Genomic DNA, 7,912 nt, shown 5'->3' on the forward strand with positions numbered 1-7,912 from the left:
TTTTCTTATTATTTCACAACGTATGGTGGTGAATAAGTGTGACTTTTCAGGAAAACAAAAAATTGTTTGGGTGACCCCAAACTTTTCAACGGTAGTGTATGTGTGAGAAAGTTGGCCCAAAAACCTACTGAGTTACGGCATAAGAGTTCTGCATGATGAATTCCAACACTATTGTGAGGAGTTTGTGGAAAAATACCCAAAACATACGACCAAAGTCATAAAGCAAGAAAAAAGTAAAAAAAAAAAAAGAAAAAATTTACCTTTTTTTTTTCTAATATCAGATAATAAAAGTTGTTTTTCTAATCCCAACTAAACTTCTGTCTTTTACATAATGGCTCATTGGACTTTTTTTTATCATATAGTTACGTATAATAAATTCAAATATATGTTTTTAACCTTTCTAGAGTAACATTTGGAACGTGTTAACTTTAAAAACAATGATAAAAATGGCTTTGAGATTATGTATCACCTGTATTTGTTGTGAATGATGGCGTAGATAATTGGATTATAAATTGTTGAGGCCTTTGCAATGATTGCAGGAACAGCCTTGGAGTATGGAGACAAAATATTGGCATAGCTGAAAAAGACAAAATAAAAAAAAAACACACTTAAAGCTTTCCCTGAGTAAAACAGAATTTTTTCATTTTGCTTTCAACAATTATTTCCCTTGCTTTTTTGTGAAATTGCAATAATACACCAAAAAATAAAAGTTCCCTTTTATTCTGTGTTTTGTGATATAATGAGGGGTCATTATTTGTTGGAGCTTAACATTTGCCATCTGCCAAAAACAGTTGGTTAAATCCATCTGATGATGTTTGCTCATGTGTTAAGATGTGTTTGCATGCATAGACCACAGCTCCTAGAGAATAACCAGGAAAAAAAAAATATCAGAAGCATCTTCATTTTAATCCAGAGTACAATCAGTGAAACAAGAGGTGTAATCAAGTTTGTGGTAAGATTAACAAAAAGTAAAGGATCAATTAAGCAATTCCATATTTTTAAAGTATGTCTCATCAAGATGTGCTTTCCTTTCTGGTGAAATAATTAAATATAATGACACATCAAACACTGAGCGCAGAAATCAACTTCAATCCCATTAAAACAGCTCTAATTCTAACTAAGAGTAGTCTCTGGGAGACCTAAAATGCATTTTTTTTTTTTTATAGTGAGAGCATGTATTACCATAATCATGTAATAATCAGTGATCAGTGAAACTCATCTACTAAAAAAGAATAGTCTCTGTATTCATTGCCAATATGGTAAAGATTCTTCAATACATGCTACTGGATTAACACTCTTCTGATGTTGGGGATTATGAATAATACACTTTTGCTCGGTTTGTGTCATGAAAGCCAGAAGGGTTTGAAAATCTCTTGCTTTATGAAACAATTGTACTGAATGTAATCCTAGAGATTGCAATTCAAAATACATTTAAACCATAGTTCTCAATAAAGAATTAGCATTCTCAGTTGCCAAGTTTGGTTTTCAAAATTTGTTTGCGTATTTTCCTCTACTAATTGTGTTCCTAAAAAAAATCACCTACATAAAATTGCTTGACAGTTTTAACAAAACCATTCACACAGCTTTGAAAAAAAATCTATAAAATGATCTTACCCGGCCCAGGAAATCAATGTTACACAGGCGTAGGGTGACCAGGAGAGGACATACACCACAATGACAACAAAGGCAATCTTTGCCAATTTCCACTCACTCCTGATGGATTTCTGTTGGATAAGAGCTGTTTTTCTGACCTGAGTGCCCAAACGTTCGACCTCCCTGTATATGAAGCAAGACAAAGAAAGCAGTTAAAGGAAAACTGGGAGGTTTTCAGTATTCATGTGATGCTGCAATTTTACCATCATTTTGATAATACATTTAAGGCATATTAACACAAACATATTTCATTTATTTTACCTGCTAGTCTTTCGTATAGATAGAAACATTCGAAGATAGCAGTAAAAGATGATCCCGAGTGGAATAAAGAAGACAAAACAGCAGAGCATCATGGTGTAACTCCTGTTAGCTGTTGTATATGTAACATAATCCCATGTGCAAGATGTCAACAGGCCCTCTGGGATATAGGAGCCTAAAATGATAAGAGCATCCAATATTTGAACGTTTACAGAAAGCAAGATTGAAATGATTGTGTCATAGATGGGTGAATTGCCATCTGCAAGATATAAACATCTGAAGTTTTCTATTTATAAATGTTCTGTTTTCCTTTCAAATTTATGTACATACTTTCTAAAGCACCCTTGTTTTATAATTTGCATGTCTGCGTAAGCGGTGTGATATTTAGTATACATTTGTGTCAGAAAGGGGTACTGAATGTCACTGTGTCTATGTATGTTCTTGCATGTTCCAGAATAACTGGTTTTCTATTAAATAATCTTTTAGTGCCCTCAAGCGAAGATTTAAGATAAAAATAAGTTTGCTTGCTGTCATTTCATGGTTTTAATAAGTGGAGGGACTTTCATTTAAGCAGACAGAGTGTCTGCATAGTGTAGCACGAAAAACAGCAGAGCTATCATTGGGCTCTGTCTTTGACATAACAGTGATGTCAATTTCATAATGGTGAATTTTGCTCCATGTCTGAATAATCTGTCGATTGGGCTTAGCTGGAGATTAAATTGTGTATGTTAAATGTATTGGAAAGTAATGTTTACTTATGGCTGTGCATTTCCCTACTCTGTTGAGAAAGAAACTCAATACTTGATACTAATGTTAAGAAACTTACTCCAGCCAACAAGAGGAGCCAAACTCCAAGCCAAAGAATAAAACCACACGAGAGAGATGGCAAAAATCGTTCTCCGTTTGGAACCCCAACGCATGGTCTGTAGTGGTTTGGTGATGACCAGATATCGTTCCATTGAGATGGCCAAAAGGTTTATCATGGAAGAGATGCCAAAAAGGGCACCACAGAAAGCATAGATCTTACAGCCTATAATTAAGAAACACAGAAAAAAGGAAAATAAACAAAAATGCAGAATTTAAACACAATTTAATGAGATTAAAAAAAAAAATGTACTCACCCGTGTCACCAAAAATCCATTCTTTGTAGAGGCAGTTAATGAAGAAGATGGGAGACTGTGTGAAAGCCATGAGGAAATCACTCACTGCCAAATTCATGATGAAGTAGTTTGGCAGTTTACGGAGCTTCCTGTTGCTACATAAAAAACATAAACAAACAGGAAGATAAATAATCTTTTAAAATAAAAATTGTTAGTCCATTAATTTCAATTAAAATGTATAAAGGGCTGTGGATATTTATTAGACTACTAGGAACATATGATTTATTGGGCAGATGTTCTGAGTGGCAAAATCCACAAAATATAGTGTATGTCGAAGTTTGACACGACTAAAAAGTTACATTTTTTTAATCTAAATCTGTTATCGTTGTGTTACTGATTTAAGTAGACGTTTAGCACATCAACAATGGTGGTTCAACAGACAGAAGAATATAAAGTTAATTAAAGTAGAAAAAGCAATGCAGAGAATTTAATCATAAGCTTGTTTAACTTCATTTGTGATAAAGAAGAGGCTACAACGTTTGTTTTTTTTCTTTGTATTATTTGACTGGGTTAAGAATCATATCTCAGACAGTATATTAATTCCTTATAAAACATTGTCTTTTTTGACATGACCAAAGATGGAAGACACTTATGTTATTATTTCAAGCGGTCCATACCACAAAGATTTCATATACAATGCAATCTAAAGTGGAAAAAGCTGTCAATGAAACTCACCAAAATACATTTTGAATTAAGTCAATGTTACGGGTTATGTGTCCTCCACCATCAAGCACTCATAACCTTCAAGGTTGTATATTTTTATAATCTGCCTTAGTTGAATTAAAGAATCACTCGTCTGACTGAATGTCTGCAGGCATTCCTCTGTGTTGGCACTAATCCTCCTCCTTGAAGAGGAGTCAGATTAACTCTTTGGGGATGCTCTGCTTTTTTTTTAAAAGGTCACCTAAAAAGTAGGCCTAAGAGAAGGTTTTTTTTGTCATTTTGTGTCTTGCTCATTTGTTGTTTAAAGCTCTAGTTTTATTTTGGTGCACACATTTCTGTTCTTTTTTCAGACTACAGTACTTCACTTCCTGGGATTCCCCTTTAATCAGCCTTGCCACTCCCAAACAATACTCACCTGTGTCTTATTGTTTGCCTTTCCCCATTTAAACCTCTCCCTCTGCAGTTTTTCTTTGCCAGTTCATCTTTGCCACTTGTGTCAAGAGTTCCAGCATATATTCTGCCTTGCATCAAAGAAATGTTTGCTTTACTTGTTTTTGACCAGCCTCTGTTTTTGTAGATATTTCTGCCAGTCTCTCCAACTTAAGGTGCTAACTCTGGTCCGTATTAAAGGATCATTGATTTCATTTCCCTGAGATGATTATTGCATTTGAGTCCTCTTTTCTAAAAGAAATGCACAAATAGATTCCAAATAACAGCCATTCAAAATGGCCCTTCCCAGTCAAACCTACACTGTAGCCACTGTGGTAGTCTGAGAGAAACAATGGTTCCCAAAGACTGAGACAAACCAGGTGAAAAACTAACTACCCTCTGACTGCAGGATAAATATCCTACTATTCACAGTTACTGAGTTCAACTAAACTTTAATGATTAACTGTAAGCATTATGAGCCTCATGTGTTAACATTTAGATTTTGATTGTTAATACAGATGTGCTGTAAAGGAGGTAAAATTTAGGACAACAATAAGGGCTCCTGGCTAACAGGAGGCCAATAAAATGATCACGGTTAAGATAGAATTCCTTAAAATAATTACATTATCAATATCAAACCTTTTTACTAAGAAAAACTGAAAGCGTTGTTTATTAGAGACACTATTTTCTAACATGAAAATAACTTTAAAATAATAATAATGTGTAAGAAAGAGCCTTTTGTCTGAGCTTGAGGGCGGACAGTCTGAAACATTAAATAGCCTCCCTCAACCTGCATTGACATTAACGATAAAATAAAAATATCCTAGTTTTGTTTTCTTTTGTTTTTGCTTTATCAATGAGTATGCTACGCACCTGTTTTTTTGATCAGTGAGGCTTGGTAAAAAGACAGTGATTGATTTTTTTAAAGGAGTTCTTAGTTTTTCTATTATTTTCAGTGAAAGTTATAAAATTACATGTATCAGTTAAACACGAATTAAGCTATATTAAGAATTCTTTGGTTTTTTTTTTTCCATTTTAGGAAAATTTTTATTTTGCGTGGAGATTTGATGTTTATAGATTTTTGTGAGATATTCCCTCCATGACAAAAAAAAACCCTGCTTTATATCAACAAGATGTTTAATCTATAACCATAAAGAAAAACTATTCTCAAGACTTTTATAAGAATTTGTTTATATGTGTAAATGTTTTGAAGAATTATTGATCTTAAAGAAATTATCCATGTGTCTCTCTCCTTATTGGAACTCAAATTGTCTGCACAACAAATTGGAAGAAACCAAACAATATTTGTTGATGTATAGACAGATGGAATATGAGAGCTACTGACAATCCCTAAGATACACACACAAACGCACACAGAAACACAGTCTCTGACCCAGTTTCTGTGGAACAGTTAACAACAGTAGCACAAATGAGAAGCCACAATTTCTCCAGATTTTATGGCACACATAATGCTTGCACTTTCACCAGGAGTTCAAATTGAAACTTCAACCTCAAGAATGACTCAGCTTCTTTAGTGATGCCTTCAATTCCTTACCTGGCTGATTGAACTCACTAGTCATTTAAAAATGCTTTCTGCACTGGTTTAAGGTAAAATGCAAATTTTTGAAGCCTTTTATGATTTAGAGCAGAGGTCTTTAATCCTAGTCCACAGTTCTGCTTGTTCTGATGTTTCCCTGCCTCCACACACCTGACCTAAATAAATGGGTGATTAACCGGCCTCTGCAGCTCCTGGTGAATACTGAGGAGGTACAGTAAAGCAATCATTTTATTTAGGTTAGCTAGAGTAGAGAAACATCTAAAATGTGCAGGGACGTGAGTCCTAAGGACCAGTACTGAAGACACCCGCATTACAAAACTTTTAATAAAATGCAGTTGATAGAGAGATGGCAGGTGTGTGAAGTCTGTGAGGGTAATAAATAGAGGGTTTTTTTTTTTCCATGAAACAAAATCTAATGAGCTCCTACATATGTATTTAGAATAGTTTTCTTAATGCCATTTTTTCAGTTTATCAGAGATTAAAGGGTAATTTAGTTCTCCAGCATGCATAATGACGTATGCTTGCTAGATTTTAATCACAGGATTAAAAAAAAAAAAAATTTTTTTCCATCAAATTTAAGATTTATCATTTTTATATCTAATTATTGTAAAGTTGTTTTAGTTTTTAAGCTTTGATACTGTATTGTAATAAAATAGTCTTCTACTAAAGGTTTTTGTAGCAAAAGAGAAAAAAAATACAAATATGTTAAAACTGCTCATTTAACTGGCTGTTGCTTTAACTTAAAGACTGTAGATTTAAAGGTTTGTTTATGAATAACTTCTGCTTTTCTAAAAAGGTATATAGCAATAAAGTGAACTAAAATATCTCCCTTTTGATTTATTATAACAACTTAGCTGATAAGATTATTTATTTATTTTTTCTTTTGTGACTATTTCAACCCTATTTTGTTGCAATGATAAGAAAGTTATTACAAAGTTTTGTTTTTATTTCAGTATTCTTTCTCACATTTCCAATGGGTTTTCATCATAAAAAAAATATTCCTCTCAGATATAGATCTTAAATCTCTTTTGGACTTTTTGAGACGGACAAACCCACACTGCAAAATAAATATTTTGCTTTTTATTTCCTGAGGTAAAAAATGAATACATAAAGTCTTGGAGACTCACCTGTAGAAAGCAAACAACACCAGGGCATTCCCAGTGATGCCAAGTGCCCCAATAACGAATACGAAGAAAGCAACGACATAGTGAACATGGTCAGGCACATCTACCTTGCTGAACAAGCTTCTCTTGCTGTGTGCTTCCTCTGGCTCCATGCTCTCAGTCAACCACATGATTCAAACACCTTGGTAGGATTTCCAACCTCGCTGTATATATCAGTTGGTAATCCCATTCTTTCTGCCAGTGTTGGGCCTCCACAGCTTTTGAAATGATAGTGATATATAACATCTTGATATCTCGATTTTCATTAGTTCGAATATAAAAATTATTTTCAGTCCCACACGATCCAATTCTAATTCATCTGTAACTTCCTAAAAACTGAGGATGAAAATGAGTCCAAGCTCAAAAAGTTAGCTTAGGTCTTTTTTGCACTATCATGGTTACGGCAGTAATTCTATGAAGAGCGGGATAAATATCCTCATGTTCTCCAAAGCTGCACCATCCACTGTTATTCCGTTTTTGCTCTGCAGTTGGAAAGCTGGTCTACCACCTGTAATTCTCAAGTATTTCCTGTTGATACAGGGTGAAATGAAATTATTTTCTTCCAGCACAATAAATCCCACCCTTGTTCCACAATGTCACTGTCAGTCCCCTCCTCTTTTGCCTGAGACCTATTCAGTCATCACACCAGCTGTATTCAAAGCTCCAACCTCTCTTCTCTTTTTATCTGTTCATCTCCTCCACTGTCCCATGTTGCTCTGGGATGCAATTCACTCTGTCTTTCTCACATCACTCTAGCTCCCACCCCCACTGCCATGTAATATGGCCCAGCCCTGAGCCCTTTAACTACCACGGTCTTACATAACTGAAATGTTGATTAAAGCAAGTATCAAGAGCCACTTAAGCTCAGAAATCCATCAGACATTTTATTATTGTTGCATGATATTATTTTTCATTGAAAGAGATGGATTGTGATGCTGAGAATTCTTGTACTAGAAATAATTCATTTAGCAAGGCAATCATCCCTTAGTGCCGAGGAACTGCTTCTTAAAAATATAGAAAAGCAAGTT

The 7,912-nt window shown here is 34.4% G+C and overlaps 1 protein-coding gene across 1 annotated transcript in view; it reads right to left on the bottom strand.

The window, feature by feature from the left end:
* Positions 1-7,015, bottom strand: part of LOC107084427 (melanopsin-A-like) — a 13,021-nt gene extending 6,006 nt beyond the window's left edge. The window contains exons 1-6 of the mRNA XM_015374260.1: positions 6,849-7,015; positions 3,033-3,166; positions 2,738-2,941; positions 1,915-2,086; positions 1,615-1,776; positions 470-577 (exon numbers count right to left, since the gene is read on the bottom strand). Of these exons, the coding sequence (XP_015229746.1) occupies positions 470-577; positions 1,615-1,776; positions 1,915-2,086; positions 2,738-2,941; positions 3,033-3,166; positions 6,849-7,015 (947 nt within the window). The remainder of the gene's footprint in view (positions 1-469; positions 578-1,614; positions 1,777-1,914; positions 2,087-2,737; positions 2,942-3,032; positions 3,167-6,848) is intronic.
* Between the last annotated feature and the right edge of the window lie 897 nt (positions 7,016-7,912).

Source organism: Cyprinodon variegatus, unplaced genomic scaffold (genome assembly GCF_000732505.1).
Source record: "Cyprinodon variegatus isolate N-32 unplaced genomic scaffold, C_variegatus-1.0 Scaffold100, whole genome shotgun sequence".
In the NCBI taxonomy this organism is placed as follows: Eukaryota; Metazoa; Chordata; class Actinopteri; order Cyprinodontiformes; family Cyprinodontidae; genus Cyprinodon; species Cyprinodon variegatus.